Source organism: Aristolochia californica, unplaced genomic scaffold (genome assembly GCF_029961685.1).
Source record: "Aristolochia californica isolate CCGP_79_NKW_82.1479 unplaced genomic scaffold, dmAriCali1.0.hap1 SCAF_7, whole genome shotgun sequence".
Classification (NCBI taxonomy): Eukaryota; Viridiplantae; Streptophyta; class Magnoliopsida; order Piperales; family Aristolochiaceae; genus Aristolochia; species Aristolochia californica.
Genome location: NW_027182268.1, coordinates 2,750,950 through 2,777,905, shown reverse-complemented (window position 1 = coordinate 2,777,905; position 26,956 = coordinate 2,750,950). Strand labels below are relative to the sequence as shown.

General features: G+C 39.4%; 5 protein-coding genes across 8 annotated transcripts; 1 reads left to right on the top strand and 4 right to left on the bottom strand.

Annotated features, from left to right (window-relative positions):
* Positions 1-972: 972 nt before the first annotated feature.
* LOC137937652 (uncharacterized) lies at positions 973-3,991 on the top strand. 2 transcript variants are annotated; one of them, XM_068782763.1, is made up of 5 exons: positions 973-1,575; positions 2,144-2,305; positions 2,876-2,971; positions 3,248-3,403; positions 3,650-3,991. In XM_068782763.1, the coding sequence occupies exons 1-5, from the start codon at positions 1,024-1,026 to the stop codon at positions 3,776-3,778; spliced, it is 1,095 nt and encodes a 364-aa protein (XP_068638864.1). In that variant the 5' UTR covers positions 973-1,023; the 3' UTR covers positions 3,779-3,991. The 2 variants fall into 2 exon arrangements, with proteins under 2 accessions (XP_068638864.1, XP_068638865.1); XM_068782764.1 differs by lacking the exon at positions 2,876-2,971.
* Positions 3,992-4,115: 124 nt separating this feature from the next.
* LOC137937035 (uncharacterized) lies at positions 4,116-10,373 on the bottom strand. Its single transcript, XM_068782061.1, has 9 exons — positions 9,990-10,373; positions 9,824-9,901; positions 8,399-9,076; positions 7,880-7,982; positions 5,298-5,398; positions 5,029-5,203; positions 4,694-4,864; positions 4,484-4,584; positions 4,116-4,394 (listed from the first exon to the last, which is right to left on the bottom strand). Exons 1-9 carry the CDS (start codon positions 10,263-10,265, stop codon positions 4,338-4,340), a joined length of 1,740 nt encoding a protein of 579 aa, XP_068638162.1. The 5' UTR covers positions 10,266-10,373; the 3' UTR covers positions 4,116-4,337.
* A 1,038-nt stretch (positions 10,374-11,411) lies between these two features.
* LOC137937020 (protein PAL OF QUIRKY-like) lies at positions 11,412-13,933 on the bottom strand. Its single transcript, XM_068782034.1, has 2 exons — positions 12,811-13,933; positions 11,412-12,413 (listed from the first exon to the last, which is right to left on the bottom strand). The coding sequence occupies exons 1-2, from the start codon at positions 13,857-13,859 to the stop codon at positions 11,684-11,686; spliced, it is 1,779 nt and encodes a 592-aa protein (XP_068638135.1). The 5' UTR covers positions 13,860-13,933; the 3' UTR covers positions 11,412-11,683.
* A 580-nt stretch (positions 13,934-14,513) lies between these two features.
* On the bottom strand, positions 14,514-18,696 carry LOC137935990 (lipid phosphate phosphatase 2-like). Of its 3 annotated transcripts, none has more exons than XM_068780459.1 (8): positions 18,383-18,696; positions 16,512-16,733; positions 16,329-16,416; positions 16,119-16,201; positions 15,928-16,021; positions 15,249-15,437; positions 15,101-15,160; positions 14,514-14,952 (listed from the first exon to the last, which is right to left on the bottom strand). In XM_068780459.1, the coding sequence occupies exons 2-8, from the start codon at positions 16,725-16,727 to the stop codon at positions 14,744-14,746; spliced, it is 939 nt and encodes a 312-aa protein (XP_068636560.1). In that variant the 5' UTR covers positions 16,728-16,733; positions 18,383-18,696; the 3' UTR covers positions 14,514-14,743. The 3 variants fall into 3 exon arrangements, with proteins under 3 accessions (XP_068636560.1, XP_068636558.1, XP_068636559.1); XM_068780457.1 differs by having other exon boundaries at positions 16,119-16,228; positions 18,383-18,695; XM_068780458.1 differs by lacking the exon at positions 18,383-18,696 and adding an exon at positions 17,942-18,333 and having other exon boundaries at positions 16,119-16,228.
* A 796-nt stretch (positions 18,697-19,492) lies between these two features.
* LOC137936441 (uncharacterized) lies at positions 19,493-25,942 on the bottom strand. Its single transcript, XM_068781111.1, has 5 exons — positions 25,740-25,942; positions 24,792-25,631; positions 24,451-24,559; positions 22,559-22,694; positions 19,493-19,766 (listed from the first exon to the last, which is right to left on the bottom strand). The coding sequence occupies exons 1-5, from the start codon at positions 25,820-25,822 to the stop codon at positions 19,648-19,650; spliced, it is 1,287 nt and encodes a 428-aa protein (XP_068637212.1). The 5' UTR covers positions 25,823-25,942; the 3' UTR covers positions 19,493-19,647.
* Positions 25,943-26,956: the final 1,014 nt, after the last annotated feature.

Genomic DNA, 26,956 nt, shown 5'->3' with positions numbered 1-26,956 from the left:
CTTTCTTCTCCGATCATGGAAGAAGAGAAGAAAAGATGGGAGAGGAAAAGTAGTCGGCTGTGGATACTTCCCATCAGGAATGATCCCTCTCTTGACGTATTCTGTATTTCTGTGGCCATTATTTTACTTTTTTCCGACTGATGGGACTTCGGAGTTCAGACGAGGAAAGATATTCGATTCTCTGTAACGTATAAGTAGGATTTTAGATTTGTCTCAGGAGCAAACCTGTTAACAAGCATAAAGCAAACTTACCCGTGTGCCTTTTCGATTAAAAAACACAACCCTTTTTTAGTATTAATTTCAGGCTTAAGCATCAATTGCAGACACTCACCTCTCTCTGCCTTCGATTATTGACCACTGAATGGCAAATGCTTCCCAGAATCTCTCTCTAATTTCTTTATTCGTCTAGTCCGAGGGTGTAATCAATCTATGCATTGAATCCAAATTCCGATGCTCTAACAGAGGTGGGTGAGGCACCTCTGTTACTTCTAGAGAGGTTAGAGAATGAAAACGTTTTGAGGAATTGATTAAGTTGTCACTCCTGCTGAATCTTGAAAGGAATGAAAGACTGATAAGAACCATTTACCATGTGCAGGCGATTTGGATTGACTGATCAGAACACGAACGCAGGATCATGATCGCAGCATTTATCCCCTCTGGTAGTGTGGCTACCGAAATACGGCTACCCATATTTAATGTTTTTCAGTACCATGGAGCTCGATCCATAGCGTTTTCTTAGTCCAGGCTTCATCTCCACGGTGAAATGGTTTAATGTTTTAATTTCTCTTACGACTGTAAAATCCATTAGCAGCCAAAGTTTTGCTTCTGGAGTCCAAAGATTCCGAGACTGCGATCTCTGTCAGACAGCCTTGTGATCGATGGGGAAAAACAAAAAGAGTTTTTTGGCAGTATTTTGCCACGCGCTGCGGCCCCTTTTTGAGTCTCAAATACATATACAGTGTTTCACCCACCCATTGGAAGTCTTCTTTCTCCAGCCATTACCACCAAGGCACCAACAATAACATGGCCTCTCAAACCCAGCAGAAATCCAAGTCTGCAAAATCAATGCCGTTTCTGCGCCTCAAATACAACTCAGCCATCAGCCCAGGTCCCCTCAATTCTTCTGCAACTTCTCCTCCTTCGTCTTCCTCGAGTTGTCCTCCTTCTGGACTCACTCGCCATAAATCTGCTCTCTCTTCCCTCTTCTCCGTGACTTTTGCCAACAACCCACCTGCTCTTGCTGCCGCTGCCTCTTCTAAGAAGATGCATTTTAAATCTGCGACGTTTAGAGGATTGGGTTGCGCCTCCGCCGCGGAGGTTTCGACGCCCGAGAACCTTGTCAGGTCTTCTGCCGATTGGCAGGCCAAGAGGATCAGGAAAAAGAAGCAGAGAAATGGAAGAAAGAAGCAATCGTCAGGTAATAACAATATGGTGTTCCTGCCTGATGTCTGGTGCGCTCCAGGAATTGGGTTTGCCACAGATGCCACATCCGTGGATTGTGTGGTCGCGAGGCGGAACCCCAATGCCTCTGGGACCGGCAGAGGCCGTGCTAACGGAGACAGGAATATAGGAGAGGTATTTCTTTTTATTTTATTTGAATGCTGTTTTTCTTTGCTCAAATCTAATGCCGATTTTGTTTTCTGTTTTCTCTGTCCAAAATCCTGTATCCATCTTGCTTTCTCTGTTTTATTTGAGTTTCTTTATTTCTTGAAGAAGATGAACGATTTCCTTGATGTGTATTGCTACCATTCTTTTTCTGCTTTGGGCACTTACGGATGCTAGTTCTTCCTATCATTACTGGTCTCGTTTATGTTTTCCATTTGAAATAGATTCTGGCCGTATTCTTGAGCACAGCTTTTCACCAAAGATAATGTGTTCAGAAATTTCAACACTATTATCTTTTCCTCATCTGCTTTTAGCTTGTGACCATTGCCTGCAAGGTTTGGTATGGAAATGATTTTTCAGTTACTCCATATTATTAGTTTGCTTCTTTATTTGGTTTCGCATTCTCGATTGTCACTTTTAATTGAAGTTCCTTTCTTTCTAGGCTTGCCGACAGAGTTCAAAAGAGGATAATTTCGTGTTTTCCTGATCTTTATTTTCATTCTCCAGTTTTTCACATTCTGTTACCTTGTCTAAACAGCGGTCATGCATTGCAAGACACAACATCCATAATCTAGAACAGATCTATGATCAAGACACAACATCTTCAATTCAAGTACACTGCCCGGGATCAGATGTAGTACGTAGTGGACATCATCCCCTTTTCCGAGGATTGCATCGACCTCCTGGTGGACTTGCTGAGGTAGTCTCCCTCTAGAGCTGCTCAGCTTATTCTAATCTTACAAAAACTAATTTGTTCTGAAGTGTCCAATCGTCTGTTAAGTGTGATTTCAGATCAGACCAGTTTCAGTAGTGCAAAACATGGTAGTTCTGTCTTTAGTTTGCTTTCTGATGCTAGGGACTTCGATGCTATGGATGAGTAATGGAATCACCAAAACACAGAGAAATGCCAGTGCCATAAGCACGAGAGATGGTTCCAACTTCTCAAACAAATTCTAATCATCTTAGGTTTCTCTGCGAAACGCCTGAGTAGCCTGCCAATAACAAAATATCCATTTCCGCAATCAATCCAATGCTGAGATGTAGATATTTGTTGGGTACTGGACAAACTATCCTTCGATCTGTACAGATATCTGAACTCAAATCTTACAGACAACCGCTTTGAAACTTATTTTTTGAAGCAACATTAAAATTTTATCTGAACTCAATTCTTATAGATTATGCACCCACCCTGAAACTAATTTTGGAAATTTGGAGCAAAATTAACATTTTTTTCGTTGCTCTTCTGTTTTTCTGATGTAGTCTTTTGCAGGTTATGATGTTTCAAACTAGTTTCTTATCAGGCATATTAGATCACTTCGATAAATATAGGGATTTGAGGCTTGATGTTGATAATATGTCCTATGAGGTATGTCATTTGGTGTGTCTTAGTTTCATCGTGACGTTTCTGCTATTTCCTTTTAGACCTACTGCAATAGCTTCACTAAATTCTGGCTATTCTGTCTCCTATTTTTGTGATTATGGCACGACACAGACCAGGCAATGAAGGTTGTTCTGGAAGATTGTTTATCATCTGATAACACATGGCTGCATATCATCATTTTCCCAAATGGAATGTCAACATTTACCTCGGGCTGTTCTATCTGTTTTGTTCTAGATTATGACATATCTATCTATTCAACAGGAATTGCTTGAGCTGGGTGATAGAATTGGCTATGTCAGCACAGGGTTGAGAGATGAAGAGATTCTGCTATGTCTCAGGAAAATGAAGCATTCAATCTTAAGCAATGCACCTTCACATATAACCACAGGGATAGATAGGAAATGTAGCATTTGTCAGGTAGGCTAATTTGTCTTCTCTTTGTCCTAATTATCTTGATTTTTTATACTTGCTATCAGATGTATCCACTACCTGTTTGAATCAGTAAGCTTCAATGAGTGGAACAGTAATGGCTATCTCTGTGTTTAAGATCATCCAAGATTCCAAATGGCATGTTATAGGTTTGGAAGCAAGAACATTTACAGCTTAATAGATATATGGCATTTGTGGAAGTTTGAATGTCTTTTACTGTTGCTGGAAATGCAGGAGGAATATGAAGCAAATGATGAAGTTGGAGAGCTAGAATGTGGTCATAGCTACCACCTGAACTGCATAAAGCAGTGGCTTCTGCAGAAGAATGCTTGCCCGATTTGCAAGGTTGTAGCAGCTCAATGATGAATTTCTTTTCCTTTGTCTCAAGGGTTTTGAATTTAGTGACGGCAGCTACTGCTCTAATGAAATGTATAGCTTACTATTGCTGAAATAAGAAAAGCATTCAATTCTTTCAAGTGTAAATAAATCCATGACAACATTCTCTTCCCAACCCGGAATCTTGCTTTGGTTCTCCTCTCTGAGATTTTTGTATGCCTGCCGTTAAACAAATATCACCACCACCATATATGCCTCAACAGTTCTCTTCCCTCTCGATTTGAAAATGAAATATTTCCTGTTGGGGTGCCAGTTGCCTAAAGGCCGAGGCTTAAATATGTGAACTACCAGAACTAAAAACCAAGCTAAAAAAGAAACCATATTCTTTGTGTGCCCAGAATATTAAATGAAAGATTTTGAGTTACAACAAACGCAATGCTTTTTTTCAATGCTTTGCAACATACAATCTTCATCAGTAATCAGTATTTTACTTTTCTTGGTTAAAGTAAAGGAATGGGAATTGCCATTAACACTTTTCAACATGCTGCTTGCTAAAATTCAAGGCAGCTCTGTTGAAAGGATCACATTACTTATCATGACGACTGAGAAACTCAATAATACAGGGAAATACTTCATCAACCATCTGCAAGAAAACAAAAGCACCATTAACACACTTAAAAAACTTGAACGCTTCACTGTTAAGAAATGCAGAGATTGTCTAAGAACTTGTACCAGTCGTCCACCAACTAAATCGTAGTGACCATAATGCGGACCATTTGGTTGTCCAAAAAGTTTGTAGGTCACCAAATGTTGAGGAAGGAATTTAACAGTTTCTGTCAAAGCAAGTAAAGAGTTAGAGACCATATGGGTAGATTGAGCCTCGTGCTCATTATACTTACCATATACAGCTTCTAGATTGAGCCTCGTGCTCATTATACTTACCATATACAGCTTCTGGTGGGCAGATCAAATCTTGGTCCCCAGCAAGAGCTAACACAGGAACATTTGTTTTTGAGAGATGACTCTTGTAAAAGAAATTTCCACTTCTGTCACGCAATCCATCAGCTCGAAATGCTGTTGTAAGCTGCAAGAGAAGTTTTGCAGGTATGGTACCTGCCAATCATGGTTATAAGTGATGATAAGATATAAACATAAAATTCAACTGGAACAATTAAGATTTGCCAAGCTCTTGCTGAATTTAACAGCTATATATCTCTACAGAGATTTTGAAGATACAAAGGATATCAGAACCCTGAAAAACTGCAAGCTGGACTTACAGAAATTATTCAAAACGAGTCTTTCAAACAACTCAGGATGCATCATATCATCTGCTGACACTTGAGGACTGAGCCAGGACAAAACATATGGAGGCCGAGATGCAAGAGGATATGCAGCAGCCATTAATACTCCAAGTGGGATGACTGGAACATTGAGAGCTTGAGCAGGATCAGCCTATGGAACACAAAAATGGCACTAGATCCTTACAGGCTTTATTAAGAACACAAATTTGTCTAACTGGTGAATATGAAGGGCAATATGAGCTTACAAGAGGCAATAGCAACTTCAGTGAAGATCTTGAAAACGTGTAATCAAGAGATGATGCTAAAGTAACTACTGCCGTCAATCCTGGGTCTCTTCCTTGGAAAGCTTCAGATAACAAAAAAAAAAAGACAAAAAAGAAAAAGCTTCAAACAATATAGTTAAAAGTGGAAATAAAGGAACTGCTTCTTAATACCAAAACTATAGAAGAATCATATCAAGCAAGTTTACAATCAAATTGCTTCATTCCAAGGTTGGTGTTTAAACAACTTTCTGGAAATACTACTCTCAAGAAGAATGGAAAATAAATTCACAGAGCCCTAAAATACATGAGCTTGTGGTACAAAGAGAGAGAGAGAGAGAGAGAGACAGAGGAGAGACAGCTACGAATTTTGTAAAGCAGTGCAATAAACTAATGACTACAACGATTTAAGAGCAGTTCAGTTAATTTGGTAACTTAACATCTCATCTTAGCAGACTCAATATCTTTACTTGTGTAACAGAATTGCCCATCGAATTGGATAACAAATAGAGTGACCACAGACCTATGAGACATCTTATAAATATAGAGCCTGGAATTCCTCTTTGAATTATCTGGAGGAATACCCTCTAATGATAAGCATAAAAGAATGGAACTCAAAAGGAGCCGGTGTGTGTGTGTGTGTGTGTGGGGGGGGGGGGGGGGGGGGGGGGGGGGGTTTCGCCTAAAGAACATTAAGGATCTGAGTGAGCTCAGAGAAGTTGACATAGGATGATATGGACAAGAAACAATATTCTAGTAGTTGCTTCTTTGTCCACATCTACAGTTTTTCATACCTAGAATACAATTTTCCATATCTTCAAATTCTTTCAAGCTGCAGTTATATATATATATTTTTTTTGTAATTAACTTTCAGTAGATTGAAGTATAAAAATTGAATGATGCTAGCACACATAATTAAGCAACCTGTGAGCCACAGGTCTAGACTAATATGATTCATGTTTTCAAATGTTGATTTCAGATATTTAAAGCATCACAACCACTGGCATGACTGAGGGTTATCAAAGTAAATTACTGTTTACCAAATTAGCAGGCTTACCTGATGTAAGGGATGCACTTGCACATAAATAAATCAACAGGGTAAGGACTTTAAAAATATTAATGGACACTGCCAGATGATTATTTCTAACATATAACCTTTTCTCGTTTATTTTTCTGAAGAACATTACCCAGTTACAAACTAAATCTGTAAATCCAGATAGTCCTTCATTCTAAAATTCTTTACAAAAACGTTTTATAGATGTATACAAGATTACACATGCAATAGAGATGATGCATACAATCCAAATGAGAGGATTTGTGTATATGTTTTTTGGGAACATCTCCTCTTCAAGCTGGGAGAGGCACTAAAAGAGAAAGGAAAGGCCACTAATGCAGCAGAAATGAGGACCTGAATGCCCTCCACCTCCCCCATCCCTTTCCTTTTTCCAGCTCTGCACCTACTGCCCTTTTTCACACAAAAAATAGTAAAAAATAAAAAAATAAAGGAAACCAACCCCCCCCCCCCCCCCCCCCCCCCCCCCCCCCCCCCCCCCCCCCCCCCCCCCCCCCCCCCCCCCCCCCCCCCAACCAAAGAAGAAGGCACATGTGTCAAACAGTGGATCAACATAACTTCAAGTACTTACATTAAAAAAAAAAAAAAAACATTAACTTCCAGTGGTGCAGTTAACCTTGACTACCAGTGAGTCAACATTTGTCCACTAAATGTTGATAATAAGGCTGCTTTGGAAATACAGCAACTAAGTGGCCATATTTGGAAGTTACCATTACTTTTAACTGATTTCCTTTTCACTACCCCTACAATAAGAGGTTATGTAGAGCACAATTATAAAAACTTAAATGTGAGATAAGACCCTAACATATTTGACGAAAGCCCCATGGCAGGAGACTAAATTATATAAGAAAGACTGCTTGTGCATGGTTCATAAGCACAAACACATCTATTAGTTTGCAACTGCAAAACAGATGTTGTAACTTAGTAAGTATTAGAGGGAATAGTCCCACACAGATTAGCATTAAGAAAAATCCAATGGTCACCGGTTAGGAAATGGCTTCTAACTTTGGCTAGCCATTTGGGGATGAACCTGGAAATAACTTTAACATGGTATTAGAGCAGGACAATTGCCTTATTAGACCCGGTATAATTTGTACCTTGTTTTGTGTTGTCTACATCTGAGGCCCATTATCCTTTTGTGTAGGCTTGGATGTGAGGGAGAGTTTTAGTAGAAATAGTTTCGCATAGATAAGTATTAAGAATAATCCAATAGTTAGTAGTTGGGAAATGACCTTGTAACCTTGGATAGTCATTTTGTGATGGACTTAGACCTAACTGTAACAGTTAGCAAATAAAACAAAAATAGTAATATATTGCATAGTTTTCAAAACACAAATACTGTATCAACAGAAAAATTGCACTGAACCATAATTTCTGGACCCAAATATTGCACTGTATCAGATGAAAACTATAGAAATTCATCTTTTCAAGATAGATACTGTAGAATTTTAAAAGCAACATTGTAAGTTAATACATACAGTAAGTAGCCATGTACCATATCGTGAAAGCCTTGCATAAAGTAAAATTCCTCCCATGGAATGGCCAATTGCCAGCAGCTTCCCATCTTTTGGCTTGGTCTGAGATTGTATATATTCCATCTGTGGTAATCAAATCTAAGTTTCTTAGTGTTATAAAGAAAATCATAAGTTCAGTAAAAATGTGTGAAACATGAAATAGTTCTCTCAATTGAAGCTTCAGCTACGAATGTGACTTTCTTTGTGAAATATACACTAACTGATGCAAGTGTCAGATATTTGCTGGTCCATGCGCTGGATGTGTCACCAATGATATGATTTGAGTAATTTTCATGACTAATGCAGAATTTAGGTACTTATTTATTAAGTCAGGAAAGAAGGCTCTTGAGATTGAGTTAAGAGCATAATCAAGAGTATGTACGGTTAACCTTCAACAATTGAATGTACCCACTTGGGGCATGTTGGCAATGCAACAAACTTTAACTAAGAGTACAAGAAGCTAAATATAGAGCATTTCATTCGAAGACATGTCACCTCACCGCAGTAGGAACATCCTCCTCCAAGTAATTGTCAAAGTCCCAGTCATACTTCACAATCAAGTCAAGTTGTTTTTGGAAATCCTCAATTGTCTTTGAAAGCCTTTCTTGCAAATTAAAAAATTGAGGTGAGACTGATCTTTGTCCTTCCTCGACAATATTTACAATCCTTTCACTTAAGTCTCTTACTTGGTTTGCAATGGCATTGTTTTGTCTTGATTCCAACAAATTTGAAAGCTTTTCTCTAATTTCAATGAAGGACTCACTTAATTGTGTATCTTCCAGAAGGTTTGACAGCTTGTCAATAAAATCTGCCAGCATAACTTTTAATTGCCGTTCATTGAGAAAACCTGAAAGTCTTTCCGTCAAACCCAATAAACTGTCACTTAATTTTGTAACCAACAGTGTTTCATCCCATGCTGTTAAACTGTCCAACTTATCTCCTTTCACATTAGTAGTTCCAGACTTTGAAGGGGTGTTAATCTCCGGCTGTTGTTCTGCAGACCTAGGAGTATTTTGGACATCAGATTCAACTGTTTGAATTAGATTAGATGTAATATTTCTGTTGACAGAGTTTTCAGCTTCAATGGACTCCTCATCTCGTATGCTCAGGCCAGCACCTCGAACTTCAACAACCCATGTATCGAAGCCTTGTCTAGACATGTAGCGAGCAAATGAAGACTGCAAAAGGTTCACATCATTAATAACAAGAAAAAAAATAAGAAACAGGGGCTGCATTGGATGTGAATAGCAAAATCTTTTTTTTTTTTTTTCTGTTATGATTGTTAAGTGAAAAGCAACAAAAATAGAGAAGCAATAAAGGGACAGAATTAATGGTTCATCATGAGCAATACACAACTACAACAATGGGTTCAATTGGATAGTCGGTGTCTGGATCTATGATGCTCACATATGCAACTGGCGCTAGGATATATGGTAGGTGGTCATTAGCTCAACTACCTACACCTACAAACAGAGGACTTTCTCAAGGGGTGACTCGTATATACTTAAATGGAGTTTTATCTTTCTTATGTGGAAAACATAAGAAAATTAAACCACATCATAGTTTCGGTTTCTTAGCTCGAGACATCTGTGTTAGGGGCCGAAACCATTTAAATTGTGTCATTTGGAACTCCGAATGAATTCTTTTCCTCACAGATACTTCACTACAATCATTTTTTTATATGAAATCCCAAAATTAAGACTTGCTTATGGAATATAAAAATCTGGTTTTTTGCAGTTTCCTCACAAGATATGAAATAAAATAGAAAAATTAATGTCGCCCTGCACTGAACAGATCGATCCTATACTACTCTCGACTAAATGATAAGAGCCTTCAGAAAAGAAAAACTTTAAGCGAATCAAAATCAAATAATGAAACGAAGGCTTCCACCACTAAAAGAGAAAAAGATAAGCAACTAGACGAACCTCAGGCGAGAGATCAAACCCGATGGCATTCGTCCCAACACCAGACAATAACATGAGAGGATGATTCCTCGGCGGCGACTGGAGATTAACAGAGCAAAGAGGAGCATTATTAAGAACCATTCGCAACTAAACCGAACGAGATATAGAAAGAGCGAGAGAGACCCACGTTAGGAGGAGGCGTGTATCGCCAAAGAGCAAGCCTCCAGACGGTTCCTGGGACAGGAACATAATGCAATTCGTCGGCCGTACAAATCGGAGGCTTCTTCGCAGGCGTCGTCGGCATACGCTTGACGGGATCAGCCGCCGCAACGATGGGTCTGAAGGAGACAGAAAGTAGGAAAGGGCAAGAGGGCCTCTTATTGCGTTCCTTCAAAGAAGTCGGATGGAGATAACACATGGTCGCCGCAAAGTGCATCGCCGGACGAACTCCTCCGTGCAACATTTTATTACACTCCTCCCGTCCCCGCCAGCGTACAGAGGAGGGGGGAGGGATTCAGATATACTACGGATGGTGAAAGGGAGAAGGATTGCTTTACACGTGCCACGTACAGTATCGAGACTGGACCCCGTGCTAGACGGCGAGACGAGTATATTGTACTTGAAGTTTATTAAATCTCGCCCTGCGTCCACACAGATGATGACGCAAAAGAAGGATCCGCCGAATTCCAAAAAGAAGAAAAAGGTTTAAGGGATTGAATCAAGGAAGAAGGGGAGGAGATAACTTAGTTGATTACATTAATTGAGCATGGTCGCCCATAATTTCAGCCATTACCTTATTAATGGCTCAACTTGACCAAAAAAAGCGCCACCGTAAACAGCAAGCTGCAGCTTGCTCAAGTGGAGCTTTCATGAACACGAATCTTTAAGTATTTTTCTATTTCAAGCAAAAAGCAGAGTCGATAAGAGTTACCCTCAACGCAAAAGTCCGCGTTTTCCACCATCCCCACTTCCCACTTCCTCCGCACTGTCTGGCATCGTAAATGGGACAGTCCGATGAAAAAAAAAAAAAAAACAAAGCCGAGACTCACCAGAACATTGTCCGCACATTGGATGCCAACGTCGCCATATTCGTATCCAAATTCTAGCCATTAGCCGACCCCCCTAGATAATAACAAAATCTTAAACAATTGAGACGCATTCTCCCCGAGCCTCAAACAGTAATGTCTATTCTGAAAAAGACATCCAGGTTAATATCCATTCACCCATTCACCAACGTCGGGACGACGACGATGAGTTTCTAATGCATTCTAATGGAGGATGCACACGATACGCGACGCACTAATTGGTTCATTCATCAGGAGAAAACTTAATGGTATTGATTTCTCAACTATCAATCCAACGCTGCAACTCTTCTGAAAATTGTGGGAAAATGGAGCTTCCCAGCCATCATTCAGAGTCCTGACGATATCAACAAACAGGAAGCACGCTTGAAGTCCTGGAAAGCATTTATATAAAGAGAACTTTCACATCAGAATTGCTTCATGTACAATAGGAGGAACCCCTTGTGGTCATGAATAGGCAAAATAACACAACAGAGACATTTGACTAGAATTTACAAAACAGAAACAGATAAGAACAACACAGACAATTTTTACACAAACAAGGTAATTTTTCCTGTATGGTTGTTATTCATTATATCAATAGATATCACACGACATATTATCATCACAGATAGAACTATAAAATGTAAGCAGCCAACCATCCTCCCCCACTGAGAAGATAGATGACTATGACAAGAACATGAAGAAGAAACAAACCAATACCAAAAACGAAGACAACAACTGAACTTCCATGTAACACTAATTATCCAATCCCAAAATTTTTGCACTTGCAGAGACGGCACCCGCTCAAAGTAGTTATTTAAGTTCTGGTCTGCTTGGCATCTGTTGCAGGGGGCATTGGAGCCTCGGTCACAGTTTGGTACTGAGACGCCATGGCTGTGCCCGTCGGTTGAGTATAGTAGATCTGGTTGTGGACAGGGTCCACATATTCATAGGTGAAATTGGCCGAAGATTGATGGTAGCCCATATACTGATGCTGTGGGTCTGGCATATGGATGAGTTGAGGTTGTGCTGGAGCTGCCGTTCTGTACATTTCGTGTTTCTGAGGAGGGGCAGCCCTTCCTGGATAGATAGGCTGCGATGGATCTTTGTAAGTTTGGGGAATAAGTGGTTGATTAGGAGATGGGGCTGGCTTGGGAGGTGGGACTGAAGGAGGATTTTGCCGCATGGGGACGAAGTACATTGGATACTGGGTATCAGATTGCTGATGCTGTTGTGGATGTTGGACTGCATGCATTTGGTAGTATGAAGACAGAGGAACTGGATTGGGAGCAGCATGATGGACATAGTGGCCGCCCATATGGACCAATTGAGGCTGCTGGTGGTCCATTGGCATTGAAAAAATCATACCTGAGTCTTGAACTTGAACAGGGATCCGGTAATTTGGATCCGTCAACTCCCGATTGGGATCAGGAACAGGAGCCATAGTTGCAGGAGACGAACTCCGTTCACGAACAGGAACGGGTGGTACCTGGTCTTGATAAACCACGGTTCTTTGACCTCGAGAGACGGCATTGCCAAGATTGTCTCTGCTACCAAAGAAAAAACTAATGTTCAGCATAGAAGAAGCAAACAATCAGGGATTACAATGCCATAAAGCTCGCCGTGAAATCAGCCCATAATAAGTGACGAGGTTTCTGCATATGAAAAAATTTGCACATAGCAGTGATAGAAATCAAGTTCTGTGAACTATCCAGTAACGAAATAGAGAATCAGAAATTCGGCAAGGAAGAATCACCTTTCCAGCAGTGTGAAAAAAAATCAAAACTTAAATCGAAATTGAACATGTAAACAACAGCACAAAGAAAGAAAAAAAAAATGTACTTAACGCGAAGTCGAGCGGAAGAGGCAAATATATCCAGAAAATACCAAAGTAATTTGTCGCAAGAAATAGAAAAAGAGGGCCGCATCGTATATTTGGTTCACCTGATAATGGCATCGGGCGGCGCCGAGTCCAGACTAGTGGCTTTTTGTGGTAGAGGAACTTGAGGTGGTTTGCGAACCCCTCCCGGATCGGATCTCTCATCTTCTGATAAAACCCTGTTAGGGTTTTCACCAACACCAGGGGGCGACATCACTCCAGCTGCCCCGACCGCCGTTGTCATAATTGTCGCAGGGTTGGGCGGATTCCCGACGAGACCCCCTTCTTTGAAACCCTCTTCTATCTTCATATGCGAGAACTGCTCCTCCAAGCCACCAACTCGACTGTCTGCGTGCACCCTGATCGGCGGCAGATTCGACAGACTTGGGGCTGATGACGTCGAGCCAAACGAGGAAGCAGTCTCTAACATGGGGGAATCAGGCACCGATTGTATGTCCTGCTTCAGGGGCTTGTGGGACGAAGAATCGTTATTGGGTTCGTTCTCCGTACCTGGAACAGGACCCAAATCATCGAGACCGAGGAGACAGTTTACCGAATTGGAATCGGCAGAGAGGCCGGAAGGTAAGATATTCGCTCCGTTTAGTGCGTCGACGAACCAGGTCTCCGATTTGGAATCGTCGAGCAGCGAGCCGATGGAGGAGGCAGACTCATGCTTGGTGGGAAAGAGAAAGAGGCGGACCCGGGAGGGTTTAATGGAGGTGGAGGTGCGGTCGTACTCTTCTATCATGTTGTCGAGATCCTCGTCGGTGGTGACGGAAATCAGAGAGTCGAGATCTTCGTTTGGGAGCTGGTACTTGAGGGTGAAAGATCGGCCATCGAGGAGTGTACGAGAGAGTTTGGCGGACAGGTCAGCGAGGGAGGAGTGGCGATCGACGACGACAATTCGAGTGTCACCGCCGAGGTAGCAGAGTGACTTATCATGAGGCCGGGGGACGATGTGACCGCCATAGCTGCACATCAGTCGCAGCTTGGCGGAGCCTCCGCCACCCAAGAGAGGCAGCGGTTCGTCCCATGAATCGGTGTTGCGTGAGCGAGGAGATGAATCGACCGAGTCGGGGTACCCGTGATGGGACCCTGGAGGAGTGGGTTCCATCGCCGGAACCAGCGACGCCTGGACGACTCGACGATGGAGGGTGAGGGAGGAGAAGAAAAACGAAAGGGCTTGAAGACGGCTGCGCTGCCTCGCTTATGTACTTGTCCTCAACTGCAACGCTGCATTTTTCACATTTTTCCGTGTTTTCTCCGACTTGCCTTAAATGCTAGGAGATTTTTTTTAAACGAGAAGGATGTGAGACGAATTCAATTTTCACCTACCCTCAACTCTATAGCAGCTTCTAATGTCCCTCTCATATTATAGAAATCCTTCAGATAGTTTGCGCCAAACGCCACGTTGCTTGAGAAGCGGAGGATTGTAAGAGAAACGAGAGTGAGGAAATCTGCAGACAAATTGCTGTCAATGGTTAGGTTTTGCAAAATGATCTACTCGCGATTTTATTGGCCAGCTCAGTGGGACCCAATTCTCTACCCAACTTGGTATTAAATATTTGCATAGGTTGAGCTCTCTCCTTCACTTTATATTATAATATATGATGAATAATGAAGAAATTACAAGTTATGCCATCACAGAGTAATTCATCTTTCATCAGAGATTCCAAACTCGGTAAAGATATCTACTAGCTAATTTTTGGATCAAATGTATACATAGATATGACACTAGCTTGTAACTCTTTTTCGAACAAAATAGCAATCACTTTCAATATGACACTAGCTTGTCTAGGGATGTTATAATCCATATCAACCCAGTAGAGTTTTTCACGGTTTTAAAAGACAAATGAATTGTAAATCAAAATACAGATCAATCCTTTTGAACAAGAGCTGCATAAGTGGCTCGTCTCTAGCAAATCATGACAGAAACTGTGCATATTTACAGGTAGGAGCAAGTGGTACAGTGAAGGGATGTTTGCTGTTGAGAAATATTTATCGCCTCCCAGGTTCTAAATCACCCAATGCTAATGCTAAGGAAGCACCATGTGATGCTGATGCCCCAATATGATTGCTTTCTTCGTCTTCTTGGTATGTTGATTCCACCTCTGTTTCTGACACATTGAGTGGATTTGTGAAGTTACTTGGCTGTGCATTGGATCTTCCCTCTTCCAAAACCTGGAAATATGCATAGGGTCCCCAACCTTTTGCAAAAGCCGAAGAAAATAATAGAAAATTAATAAACTCTTTCAAGAAGATGATTTTGGAGGTGAGATCAGAATCCCACAAAGAAAAGGTACCAAAACATTGAAAAACAAAACCAAAAAAAAACACAATAGATGACCAGCTTACAATTAGTATGATAAGGGGCTGGAAAGAATTGAAGATAACAAAAGCAAGCCACCACAGTGCCTGCAAGCGTTATAATGTAAAAGGTAAAATAAAGATGCAATAAATCCTCAAAAGGCATATCCACAAATGAGACCATAAAGTCACAAACCTAAAAGACCTCCAGCAAAAACATCCTGCCAGTGATGCCAATAATCATCTACTCGAGATACCCCTACAAGAGATGCAATAAGCAGTGGAAGAAAGACAATGCATAGTTTTGCGACATGCCCACGGCGATCAAAGGCCCTTATCTTGCCTGATAAATACAATGCAAGAAAAGCAAGACCAGCAAAGCACCCTGCGTAATAAAGAACATTCCTCAGACATTTAGTTTACATTATCAGAGGAAAAGAAAATACTATTCTTCTAAGCAAGTGTCAAAACTGATGTGGCTTTGTAGGGGAGAGGCACTGCATCTTCCCCTGACCTTGTTTAGGGAAGGAAGGGAAGAGGCGGACCCTCCCTTCACCTTGTTTCCAGTCAAGTCCTAAGGGAATGAATGGATCAGATGACTAGAGGGTACATGGACTGGTCCAATTGATATGGCTGGTTTGTTCATTCCCGTGGTTGAATCAAACAAGCCAGCCGAGTCATCCAGTTTTTGAGCATTCAAAACCAGAGAATGGTCCTTTACTGACCTGTCCAGTTCTGACAACATTGATTCCCTGTTCTAGAATCCACTTACACAACACTCTGCACATTTGTCTGCGCAGCTTATAGAAACTAGGTCCCACCAACCAAAAGTTTAAGACTACAGATAGATGATTATTAAGTATAATGCTTCTTACATGAAGTATGTCCACTGGGAAAACTCTTGTGCCCTTCTTTTATGACACTCTCATCTCCATGACAGATGACATTGCCTGTGACATTATGATACACCTACGCAGAACAAAAAAAATTATAATTAGGAAAGCATGAGATAACACTTCACAATTAAAAGGGAGAAACTGGAGAACATGGTTCATAAAGAACATACAGCCTTTCCATCTGGAAAACAACGCCAAAAGAAATCCGGTCGAGGACGACCAACTGCATCCTTGATTGAATCCGTTATAACTCCTGTTATCAGTGTTGAAAACAAAAGGCCTGCTCATACAGTCAGATCAGCTAGGCAAGCAGAGAAAAAATTGCAAATAACAGTATAGCCACTTCTTTTAGTTTCAAGATAGATATGAATGAATATTACCAAGTATGGCATGGTGAAGGTCATATACATCACTTCTATAGACATAGAAAGCTATGAAAACAGCAAATGGCAACAGTAGTGCGATCATCTGGTCAAAAGAAAAACAAGCCAGAAGAGGTGACATGTTTTAGCAATACATAAAGAGGTGCTCATAGCTTCATATATAGTTCATAAGGAACTTACAGGCACAGCCCAAAATGGCACAGTGTTGCCTTTAAGAGGGTACTTAAGATCAGGCATCATATCCACCCCAACAAAACGATAAAATGGGTGGATAACATTCAAAATGACTATTATCACTCCAAGCAACAAAAGAATGATCCAGTCATGCATGTGGGTCTTTGCCACCTTAACTCCATGTGATCTTATAGTATGAGCACCCAGTTGAACCTCCCTCATATTGCCCTGCGATCAAACAAATTCTATCACGAAATAACATATAGAACATGTATCTGACACATCAGCAACCAATAACAAAAGGTGTAGTGCATCAAAGGGGCAGAGAATGTGAATCATCTTATGCATGGGGCATGAAAAGTTTGGTAATTGAACACCAAACTATGAATACGACATTTCTTTAAAAGACAAACATCCTACATAAAACCAAGATATTTCTCTTAGCCAAGTTTGGATCTGGCAAGTAGATTGCAAAGTCAATCTCCCTTTTTCTTTACTATCACAAGATTTGAGACTCGTCTTCTATGAAAGTAGCAGCAACTCCATGAAAGGACCTCTTGTGAAAAACTGATTAATTTGAACCAAAACTTCGATTTGTTTGATTTGCTCTACTGAATATGAGTGAGAGAGGCTCAACTAGATCCTTGAGTGAAAAACTGATTAATTTGAACCAAAACTACAATTTGTTTGACTTGCTGCTAACTGCATATGAGTGAGAGAGGCTCAACTGTCACTGCTTGTATTACTGCATTAACTTAATAAAGAGCCAGACTCCAAAAGGTACACTAGCTCAAAAAAGCAAAACAGCAATGAACAGACAACTGAAGCTTCGTAGTATTCAAATGAACACTATTTCAAATTGGTGTAGTAATTATTCACACACAGATGACATATATCTACACTCAAGAAGCACCTGCCCACAGTCAGCAAGAAGAAATTTGACATTTCAAAAATATTTTTTCCCATAAATAAAATAAAATGAGTAAATAAATAAAACTGTCCTGACACTAGTCAGCCATATTTGAGATAAGTGCAGCATAAAATCAAAGATAAATACAAAGTTCCTTACATATAGCCATTAAAAAGTACCAGCAAAAGAAATTACACGTACTAACATGAACCAAGAAGAAAAGAACCTCCTCTGTATTTAATTCACAGTTAAAAAATGGAAAGCATATGTCAGAAATCTTTTCAAAGAATAATCTATCATATTGAACCAGACAAGAACTTGTTCAAGATCAGAAAAGATTGGGACCCTCTTTGGGAACTGGAAACTGGAAACTCTACCTCGACAATTTAGTTACACATGCGAAGTCACTAATCCGCATTCAATCAACAACGGCCGACTTGTCAAGTAATTTTTTTAACAATAAGGAAATTTTCTTCCCCACGCAACATCGATTCAGTGCAGATAACTAAGAGAGATAAGACATTACATCCTTTCAGCGTTTAAGGTCCTGGCTATATGAGGCAAAATTCTCCAAACGTCACGAATAAAAGAAGAAATCGTCAAACAGAAATTGCCAAACCACACCCTCTCTATAGCAGCGACGCCATACTCTTTCAAGACCTCCCTGGTTCATTACCGTGGATACGAACGATTACCAAAACAAGTAATCCCCTAAAAGAACCGATTTTAAGTTCTCTACAAACATAGTCAAGCTACAAACAAAGTGACTACTCCAGAAGAGATTCCCTAAATTGGCAAGTAAAGAATAGAAGCAAAGTCGAGGGAATTTTGGTCAAGGAAAAAGTAATAGTAGAATAAGAAGGTACATCTGAAGACTTCCAAAACAAGGGGGGAGAAAGCCATAGTAAATTAGGATAAGAAATGGTAGAAAGAAAGAGAAAAGCGAAAGTGAGTATGAGAGCTCAACCTGTTACGCTGACGGCGGTGGGAATCTAGCGAAGAAAGTGAAAAAGCACGAAAGGAGAGCCGGAACCCTCTTCTTCTCCTGGTAAGAGAAATAGAGAACCCAACCTTGAAATGATTAGCGCCGGGCGGTCGTTGCAGTAACCGCTGAAATGGCGGGATTTCAGTGCCCAGTATCGGATTGGCGAGAAAACAGGACAGGAAAGTAAGTCGGAAACTGCTTGGGTAAAGATAAAATCGAGCTGGATTCGCAATTGAAATCAGTAATGGAATCAGTAATGGAGTCACATCCTTTGTCCTTTATCTTTGAAGTTTGAAGTTTGAAGTTTGAACTATGCCAGCACAGGACCAGTCCGAAGCTTTTCTTCCCTTAAATTCCATTTACATACACTGACAAATGAAACTAATCGTTTTCAAAATAACGTAACCACGGGCCCCAATTCCAGAAAGAAGCCTTCCGCTTTCCTTCCTTGGCCCGCGCTGCCGCGATTTACAGACGACGGACGGGACGGCCGTCACCGTTAGAATCAGATCCGATGATGCCATCAATGGCATGGGCTGGGCGGGAGGTCAAATGATGTTAATGCCTGCCAATCCTTGCTAAATGAAGCAATCAATGCATCAATTATATATTATAGTTATCGAATTCCCGAAGGCTGATTTGATTTTTTTCACAGAATTGTGTGAAAACAAAACCAGTTCCTAAAAAAAACAGTCCAAATAAATGAGGGGGAGACAGCGTTATCCGTCAACCCACTATCAGCCTCATAGTTATTTAATCCATACCTTCTCTCTCTGTCTTTTCACCATCCTCCAATCTACGCCGTTTTTTTCTATCCTCTTTTCTCGTTTGGAATTCTACATTTGCTTTTGCAATAATAGTCTGACAGCAGGACTGCATTTATTGTCGTCTCTTTTAGTGTCGATGACTTCAAAGCGTGGGCCAAAATTTTAAATGGCACAATCGACGCATCCGAAAGCTGTTTTACCATTTAATTTTAGTTCCCACTTTTTGGACCGTGGGGCGTTTCAGTTTTCGCTTAATGACCGGTTTCAGATTCAAGATAATCCACGAATCTGATGGAGCAACAGCAGCAGCGAAGCAGAGACAAAGAACAACAAAAGGAGAATATAACAAATTGTCTTCCACAGTTACTACATCATGTCATATGAGCTCTCCATAGTTTATAAGTTTCCTTCTCTACCCTATCTATGATCCTACAAGCCCCGGTGATCAATTTAAGGCTTAAAGTGAAGTGCACAGTACCTCTAAGGCTTTTCCTTTGTCTGGACAAGAGAAAGAATACTACGCGCAATATGTGATGCTGCATCAGGCCGTGCAGCCTTCAGAGCTCTCTCACTCAGCTCGCCCATACGACCCTCTTCACCTGGAAAACAAGAAAAACAGCGAAATAAACTGATCAACTTTCTTTTGCTCGCTTTTATATTCCACATTGAGAAATAATTCTGATGGTCAGCTTTTAACTGTCTGACCCAGTGTTTTGTTTGGTCAGACTTGTCCTAAGCATGCTGAATCAAATAAGTTTCTGGTGGTGATTATAGTGTTCAATTTGAAATCTTGAGATGACTATGTAGAAACCAATACTTAATTTTTTAGGGAGATGGAACTAAGGAAACCACTTGAATGAGTAAAAGCAGGGCAGGTATTATGTTTTCACTTATTCAAGTGATTTCCTTGTTTCTTCTCCCTAAATAACAAAGAATTGGTTTCTGCATAGTCATCCCAAGATTTCAAGCTGAACACTATAATCACCACAGCCCACACCAGAAACTACAGTTCTAGAACATAACCTCTTCCTACTCATCAAGGCAATGAATAAAACCTGAAATCCCTTCCATTTGAGAAACAGAGGCATTGTTCATGACAAGCTACTTCTCGATAAAGTCTCATGGGCATGTTCAAGACGAACAAACAAAAGAAAGCAGAGTGCATGTTGTGTTTGTCTCAACCATCCAGAAGTACTAATAACAACCAATTGTGTTAAAAAAATCACACACACACACACACTAATAACAACTAATACACATGCACTACAGCCTTAAAAAATGCTTGAATAGGACAAACATTTGCCACCTATCTGATCTTCCAAATATTTTGAGATATCATATAAGGATTACTATGCGGTAAAAGCATAATTCTGCTCTTAAATTTTAATACGTGTGCAAAAAATACATATTTATCACATATTTGAATTTGTAAGTGTTGGACAACAAGTATGGAAGAGTTTCACATGACTCTCACAACAAGAAGTCTTACATAACCAGAATTATTATGGAATGAGGTCTCATAGAAGAGTTTCAGTTTATAGGTGTTTTAATTATGTTAGTCTTCTATTTATGTTCAATTGTTCAATTGTTCTAGGACTTATCTTTCAATATTTAACTTTGGGTGTAACTAGGTTAAGGATAGTTTAATTGTAATTGGATTCTACTTGTTTCTTCTATTATAAATAGAACTCATGCACTCAAATTACAATAAGTTAGTGCTCTTTCACATAAATTCAACACAGTATCAAAACGAATTTTGTGAGTTGACTCGGTCAACCTACAAAAGATAATGTGATCATTTTCTGACCTATCATTTCAAATAGTTTAAGTTCATATTCTATCTTTTTTATTTCTGTTCTATCCCAGTACTCATTGTTTTCTTGCCAATCGCATCCGAGTTTTTTAGCTAAATTTGTTTTCTAATCAGAGAGTTTTGGTCGACTTAATCACTCCATGATGTACTTATTCAAGATATGTAATATCTTGCATCAATGTTGTTTTCAAGTTTTGTGTTTTTGTTACTTGGTTGTATATCTTTCGCATAGCTAACTCCAAAAAATTGTAGTCACCTCAAAAAAAATTACTTGGTCAAATTCATTCAATTATTTAATTACCGCCGTTACAATCTCCTTCTTATTAAGATGGTGGTTATTTTCTTTTCCTTTAATTCCCCATTAAATTTTTACTTGGCAGCATTTCTCCTACCATCATTTTTTTTACTTTCGTTTACTCCCCTTTTTGACCTACTCTTTGATGTGTTGCTTTGTATATATATATAGTGTGTGTTTTTGAGTCTAGTGAGATTTTTTTATTGCTACCCTTGGGTTTTTATCACCGTTTAATGAGTGATAAGCATTACCCACTTTAGTGATTATTATCACTATTTTTGTTCAAAATTCTTTGAGGTTAGTTTTGACTTATGTTTTTATCACCCATTTTTTCTTTTTGAGAATTTGTGTCCGGTTTCATACTTATCCTTAAGAAACCTTGATGGAGGAGGTCACTGCAACTATTTTATTTGTTTCAAGTTGGGATCATTGCCATTACCTCCCAAGTTGAGGGAGAGAATAGAAGGAGAAGTATGGGGATGCGATAGGAAGTTGAGTGCTGCAATGGTTGTGCCTCCTTCCGAAATCCACTTTTGAGAAGTAGTATAATCTACGATAAAAAATTCTATATGTTGTGGTAATTTTTATGTGACCAAAATATTCGAGAAATAGGGAACACAAAGATAAAGTTTTGCATCTATGAATAATTGTATTTATGAAATTTGTTTTTTCACTAAAAGAAAATTGAAGACCTAAAATCTTTTTCATTACAAGCTGAAGTTATAAACTTGAGCTTGAGAGGGAGTGTAAAAGAGCAGGTATGGAAGTTTCACATGACTCTCACAACAAAAAATCTTACAAAGTCAGAATTATTATGGAAGGAGGTCTCATACAAGAGTTTCAATTTAGAGGTGTTTTAGTTATGTTAATCTTTTATTTATGTTCAATTGTTCAATTGTTCTAAGACTTATCTTTCAGTATTTAATTTTGGGTGTAACTTGGATAAAGGTAATTTAATTGTAATGGGATTTTACTTGTTTCTTCTATTATAAATAGAGGCTCATGTACTCAAATTACAATAAGTTAGTGAAGTTTTTTCTCTTTTTTAGAAATTCAACAGCAAGATTGGTATTTCGTATTAGCAGAATAATATCTTTAGCTAGGGCAAACAACACCAACAATGAATTTTTTATTCCAATATTTTTCTTTATCTAGCATAGTTCAGACATCAGCAATGAGCACTAATTTTTCCAGACTTACACAAAAGTTTCATTTTAATAAATCTGCCATGTCATAGTCTTAAAAAGCCAAAAAATTATAAAAAAAAGGAAGATTATGCATACCCAAGATCTCATCTATAGCCTCTCCAAGAGTTGTTGAATCAAGTTCATCTTCAGGTAATACTTTTGAACCTGCTAAGCTGGCCATTGCAAAGGCATTCTTTGTTTGATGATCTTCTGCAACGTTAGAAGATGGTACCTGTGTCATGATTCACAAAGTGGCCTTTACACATCAGCTATTCGAAATGTGAAGATGAGAATAACATCTTGATGAAAGTATTAATTTTAAATGGAGATATCTCTAAAATTAACCATACTTTCTCCATTCAAGAGGATACCAAAATAGGAAATTAATTCAATCTCATTCTGCAACAAGGTCCTCACTAAGTCAAGAAAATTGTGTTTTTCGAAATCCCAAAAACCAACGTGGATGGGTGCTCTTACCCAGGCAACTTTACATGCAATTCATCACATATTAATGAACCATTTATTTGATCCAATACTAAATCTACTACACAATCTCCCACCAGCTATGGAAAATTATAATTGTGATGGCTTAGTGAAAAAGTGTCTCAACATGCTCCTGGAAGATCACCATTTTAATGAAATTTTTAATTGGTTCCTCCTCTACAGTGATTTGAAATCACTCCATACCAGCTCAAAATCTCAATCTGAAGTACATGAGGAAAGCTGGAGGCAATGAGGTAAATTAAGGCCTACAACTCAACCCTAAGGACGAGTTGAGTAAAACCCAGTAACTTAAATCAATAGAGAAAATAATATTGGATACACCTAACTATGCTGGACTTATTGTGCAAATTCCTTTTCCCAAATATATGCTTATATGTATAGATCTGTATGTAAGTCCATGGTCAATTCAATGGGTAGAAAGAAGTTGCTCATCAGTTGTATAAAGTATTGTACTAAGAGTTGCTGCTCCCTTGGCATTTCTCTAAAACCTCTTCATTTTTTTTCTCATCAATGGTTTTTAATTTGTAAATACTAGTTTTCTTTTCTCATCAATGGTTTTTAATTTGTAAATACTGGGTTTTTTTTTCTCATCAATGGTTTTAAATTTGTAAATACTGGGTTTACCTATAACCCCAGTAACTAAGTTATGAGACTAACATTCCTCCAGTAACACACTTCTCTGCATTTTCTACTGAATAGTAATGATCCAAAGATCAAAGCATATAAGAAAATGTCATCAAAGAAGTGAACGCTCATTTCATTAAAACATCATGTCAAACAATTACAATTCTCCACATTGCTTCTGCTGAGAATTTAGTCTTTCACTGAAGCCTATAGTGTCAAGTTCTGGGAAAAAGGGTCCTTACTGCTGCTCTACCAGTCCATAAGGCAAGATATAGCTACTTAAGAATATCAGGTGTCACTGCAAAGCATATTCAGAACTATGGTTGGGCTAGTACATAGAAAAAATGGATTGGCAAGATACACAAAAAGTAAAAGTTAATTCTGTGATGATTGATTTACTCTGAAGAATGTGTTATCTTATATTGGCGCAACTTTATGACATATACAGAGTCAATTAATCTTTTATTTAAATCTAAGTCTGCGATTGAGAATGATAGCAAGCCCCCTTTGTTTCATTCAAACTTCCTCAAAATAAAGTGAATTTGCTTTTGCTGAGTATGATGGTACCCTTACGCTAAGTAGCTGACTTTACCCATTAAAGCTTACAGAGAGAAAGCAAGAATTTTCCAGGTGCAGCAAATTCCCCTCTAACTACCATGAGGATTGCATTTTTTAACCAAATCCTAGAGAACGTGAATTCCCAAACAACTTTCCTATGCACCCGTGGGCCCATGGTGACATACTTGAGAACTTTTTTCTCTAAGAAGAAGCTTCACCATCTACTCAGATTAGGGAAAACCAAATAAAATATGAAGCAATTTAAAATGCTCAAGACATAATATCCCGAATACAGAGGCTACCAAAATTGAAGGTTTCCCAGTGGCCAGAATCTCCGAGCATGTTGATGCACCTGCGCTGGACACAACAATGTCTGCAGCAGCATATGCCAAGTCCATTGAATTCAAGTACCTTTGAAATTTCAGGAGAAAAAGTTAGTACGATGTAGGAGAACATGATGTCACCAGTAAGACGCAGAAATAACTAGTAAAACGAGGAGTTGCAAGGTGCCATTAACAACTAGAGGTATGAGATATTAGATGATTGGTTGCGACCTATGCATTGAAACCTACAATCCACTTCACCAATATCCAATGTGGCAACACATTAGAGCACAAAGGAAAAATCTGAAGAAGAAACCTACGGAGTCAAAAGCATCCGCAGATGATTCTTTACAAGGCTCTCCATCTCATTATACCCTTCGGCTCCCGTTTGCCATATAATAAACCTGTTCTTATGCTTCATCAACATGTGATAATACATATTTAAAAGAGTAATATTAATCGTATTTGATCCCAGCGACCCTCCGAGAACAAGTACCACTTGGGCTCCAGAGGCCGAATCCCCACCAATCCTTGGAAAATAATGCAGTCTAGCAGCTGCCTTTGAAATGTACTGTCGCAGCGAAGCCCTAACAGGATTTCCACTAAGCACACACTTTCCTCCTGGAAAATAGTCCAAACAAGACTCAAACGCCACGAAAACCGCATCAGAGAACTTCCCGAGAATCTTATTGGCAATTCCAGGTACAGAGTTTTGTTCCTGAATCACAATTTTGCCGCCACGTAGAACTTGCGCTAGGCAGATCGGTAAGGAGACGTACCCCCCAGTTCCTACCACAACTTGAGGATTGAATTTTCGCAGCTGATCCAAGCTTTGAGCAACCGATTGAAGGACAAAGAACGGAAGGAGTAAATTTCGCGGTGAGAGCCACGGCCGTGCCAATGGCATGGCAGGAACCAAAGAGAAGTCAAATCCAGCGGACGGGACAATGGTGCGTTCAAATCCTCTGTCAGAGCCGATGAAGAGGACTTTAACATTAGGATCCATACTCTTGACCTCATCAGCAATTGCAATGGCTGGATAGATGTGACCTCCGGTCCCGCCAGCGGCGAAGACGATGCGCAAATCATTGATGACAGCGGTAGGGGGGAGATTCTCGTGGGTGCGATCAATGGCCAAACAGGAGGAGACTTTTAAATGGCTGCAACGACAAAGTGGAAAGACATGGACTCAGAATCGGGAGAAAATGAAAACATATTAAGCGGTTTAAGCTAAGATATGCAGTACAGAAGAGAGAGAAAATACCTGCCTTGGCTTGGTGCAGACGTTGAAATTACGGGAAACCGATTTCCAGAAAGGATAGGGCGGATGATGGAGAGTAGAAAATGCCATTGAAGAAGGTAGCGATGTCGAGGAAATGCATTTGAAGTGGGAGTTGGGCAGCCGCCCTTCGTACCGAGTGCAGAGTCGGCAGACTCTGCAGTGAGAACGAGACGGTCGAAGAGGGACAATTAGTGTTCTTATTTATGGATAGGACAACTATTTTTGGCTTCTCCGTGGGTTAAACGCCTCGTATAAATACTTGGTCACAACAATGCTTCAGATTACTCAAACACTTGGAAATTCATTTTAAGACATGGTGAACAAATCTTTTGCCAATTTCACCCAATCTAGAAATAATACTTTCAGTCAATTCCACAACAAGAAGTAACCATCATCCACTGCCTCATCAAATGGGATTTGGTGTCAAATTTGTCATAAACCCAATTACATTATTAATACATGCTAGCATTAGTTCAATCAAAACTACCAAGTTGAAAATATTCCAAGTACTTTAGCAGTTCTCACCATCTCCTATCCGAAAGAAGATTCACACTAGTCTCTTGATACTAGTGCTACAAAACATATAACAAACAATTCAAGTATGTTCTTAAACCTATCTCCTTATGAAGGATAAAAAAAAAGTACAAGTCGGAGATAGTAATGTTCTTTGTATTGAAGGAAAAAAGACAAGTTCAACTACCATCCTTTATTGATTCCTTTTACCTTAATAATGTCCTTTTAGTTCCACAAATAATAAAAAAATCTCATTTCAGTTTCATATGTTTATAAACGAATAATTTTTTTATGGAGTTTCATCCAAATTGTTTTCATGTGAAGGACAAATAGAATAGAATAATTCAGGTCAGTGGGACAATGTCTCATGGTCTATACCTTTTTCCTTAAAAAAAAAAAAAATTGCAGTCACAAAATAATCACGATCTATGTTGTGACATAAAAGACTTGGTCATCCATCTTGTACTTTGATTTCATCCTTAGTTAGACAAAAACTACTCCCTAATTTAAGTTCTTTTTTAGACACTTGTGTTAGTTGTCGAATGAAAAAACAAACTAAATTGACTTTTGATCATATTGAACACAAAGCTACTAAGCCACTTTAAGTGGTTCAATCTGATTTGTGGGGACCTTCACCATTAATTTCTAAATTTGATTCAAATATTATATTATTTTTATTGAAGATTACAA

What these genes read in the sequence shown, in the direction of transcription:
- LOC137937020 (XM_068782034.1), bottom strand. Translation starts at nt 13,859, where the DNA reads ATGGAACCCACTCCTCCAGGGTCCCATCACGGGTACCCCGACTCGGTC. An exon ending in CCGCCCGATGCCATTATCAG is followed by an intron (nt 12,414 to 12,810) that starts GTGAACCAAATA and finishes CTTTGGTAGCAG; the next exon opens with AGACAATCTTGGCAATGCCG.
- LOC137937652 (XM_068782763.1), top strand. Translation starts at nt 1,024, where the DNA reads ATGGCCTCTCAAACCCAGCAGAAATCCAAGTCTGCAAAATCAATGCCG. An exon ending in TTGATAATATGTCCTATGAG is followed by an intron (nt 2,972 to 3,247) that starts GTATGTCATTTG and finishes TCTATTCAACAG; the next exon opens with GAATTGCTTGAGCTGGGTGA. An exon ending in GGAAATGTAGCATTTGTCAG is followed by an intron (nt 3,404 to 3,649) that starts GTAGGCTAATTT and finishes CTGGAAATGCAG; the next exon opens with GAGGAATATGAAGCAAATGA.
- LOC137936441 (XM_068781111.1), bottom strand. Translation starts at nt 25,822, where the DNA reads ATGGCATTTTCTACTCTCCATCATCCGCCCTATCCTTTCTGGAAATCG. An exon ending in CTGCGGATGCTTTTGACTCC is followed by an intron (nt 24,560 to 24,791) that starts GTAGGTTTCTTC and finishes GAAATTTCAAAG; the next exon opens with GTACTTGAATTCAATGGACT. An exon ending in CTGGGAAACCTTCAATTTTG is followed by an intron (nt 22,695 to 24,450) that starts GTAGCCTCTGTA and finishes ATCATGACACAG; the next exon opens with GTACCATCTTCTAACGTTGC.
- LOC137935990 (XM_068780457.1), bottom strand. Translation starts at nt 16,727, where the DNA reads ATGAGGGAGGTTCAACTGGGTGCTCATACTATAAGATCACATGGAGTT. An exon ending in CCTTCACCATGCCATACTTG is followed by an intron (nt 16,229 to 16,328) that starts GTAATATTCATT and finishes CTGTATGAGCAG; the next exon opens with GCCTTTTGTTTTCAACACTG. An exon ending in GTTTTCCAGATGGAAAGGCT is followed by an intron (nt 16,022 to 16,118) that starts GTATGTTCTTTA and finishes TGTTCTGCGTAG; the next exon opens with GTGTATCATAATGTCACAGG.
- LOC137937035 (XM_068782061.1), bottom strand. Translation starts at nt 10,265, where the DNA reads ATGTTGCACGGAGGAGTTCGTCCGGCGATGCACTTTGCGGCGACCATG. An exon ending in AGGAGGATGTTCCTACTGCG is followed by an intron (nt 7,983 to 8,398) that starts GTGAGGTGACAT and finishes TGATTACCACAG; the next exon opens with ATGGAATATATACAATCTCA. An exon ending in CCCACCAGAAGCTGTATATG is followed by an intron (nt 4,585 to 4,693) that starts GTAAGTATAATG and finishes TTGCTTTGACAG; the next exon opens with AAACTGTTAAATTCCTTCCT.